Here is a 1,249-nt window from a genome sequence, read left to right on the forward strand (position 1 = left end):
TAGATCACCAAAAAGGCGGGGAAAGGAGCCCATAAAATTAAAATAAAACTACCTTCCCGCCAAAGAAAGAAAGAGAGAGAGAGAGAGAGAAAGAAAAGGAAAAGAAAAGAAAGAAAAGAAAGGAAAAGAAAAAAGAAAAGAAAAGAAAAGAAAAGAAAAGAGAAAATAAAGAAAAACACCCACACCCCTGCAGCTAACCTGACAACTACCTTCATTCACAGGGCTTTATACTTAAACCAGGATGGGGGAAATGAATAAAAGTGGGGAGGGACCACTGCTTTTAAATGTTTCACAACAATCCAGATCATACGTCTAGCCTCTGCTCATGCTTTATGACAGTGAATCAGGACAAGACATAGATTTGCTAATGTGCATTTAATCACCAAATAACTGAAGATGTCTGGGCTTTTTTATTCTGTAATGTTTCTAAGACTGTGTCCATTAAATGCAAACAAAAAGGAAGAAGTCTTGGCAGAACAGGAGAAGTGATGCATACTTAATGATTGGATCAATTTAAATATTATTCATGGCATATAGCCTAGTCCATGCTCTAGCTGTTTCTATGGCTTGGGCTTCGTTGGTCTTCCACTGCTCCGCTACATCATTTGCTAATGGATCATCTGGATTGGGAGCACTTAACAAGGCCTGAATGGATAGCAGAACTGTGCTGATCTGCAGCGCTGGAGACCACTTATCCTTCAAAATATCCAAACATATTCTTCCCAACTTGTCTACATTAGGATGATAAATTTTGGTCATGAAACGTACTTCAGGGACTGCCATTGGGTATTCTTCTGCAAGTAATAGTTCAAGTTTAAAAGTCCCTCCCTCAAAGGGGGAATCCTGAAGGCCAGCAATGACCACATGAAAATAAAGGGCGCTGCTCTCATCTGGTTCTGCTTTGATGCCAGGAACTGGCTCTGCCAGCAAACGCTGGGTTTTCTTGATGATCCTGCAGGGTAGCCCGGTCATCAGAACCTGAGTTTGGCCTCTGGTCTTGTCCAGTACTTTAGACTTTTATTTCTACTTAAAATGTAATATTAGTTAATTATGTATTAAACAGCTATATAGGAAATATATGTGCATGGGATTTTAAAACGATTTTTAATCTCACCATGTTAATGAACCATCTTGTAGCTTGAAACTAAAGTCAGGTCATTTTTCTTAAATGTTCCAGGTTGAACACCGTATTATTTGAGTACATTGTTGTCTTTTTTGAGATTTTTATTTTTTCTATAATAAATATAAC

The 1,249-nt window shown here is 38.1% G+C and overlaps 1 protein-coding gene across 1 annotated transcript; it reads right to left on the minus strand.

The window, feature by feature from the left end:
• Positions 1-323: 323 nt before the first annotated feature.
• Positions 324-972, minus strand: LOC103232698 (ubiquitin-conjugating enzyme E2 N-like). The gene has a single exon (XM_007992884.3). It carries the CDS (start codon positions 970-972, stop codon positions 514-516), a length of 459 nt encoding a protein of 152 aa, XP_007991075.1. The 3' UTR covers positions 324-513.
• Positions 973-1,249: the final 277 nt, after the last annotated feature.

Source organism: Chlorocebus sabaeus, chromosome X (assembly GCF_047675955.1).
Source record: "Chlorocebus sabaeus isolate Y175 chromosome X, mChlSab1.0.hap1, whole genome shotgun sequence".
Classification (NCBI taxonomy): domain Eukaryota; kingdom Metazoa; phylum Chordata; class Mammalia; order Primates; family Cercopithecidae; genus Chlorocebus; species Chlorocebus sabaeus.

Coding starts and splice junctions, on each gene's coding strand:
- LOC103232698 (XM_007992884.3), bottom strand. CDS start 972: ATGACCGGGCTACCCTGCAGGATCATCAAGAAAACCCAGCGTTTGCTG.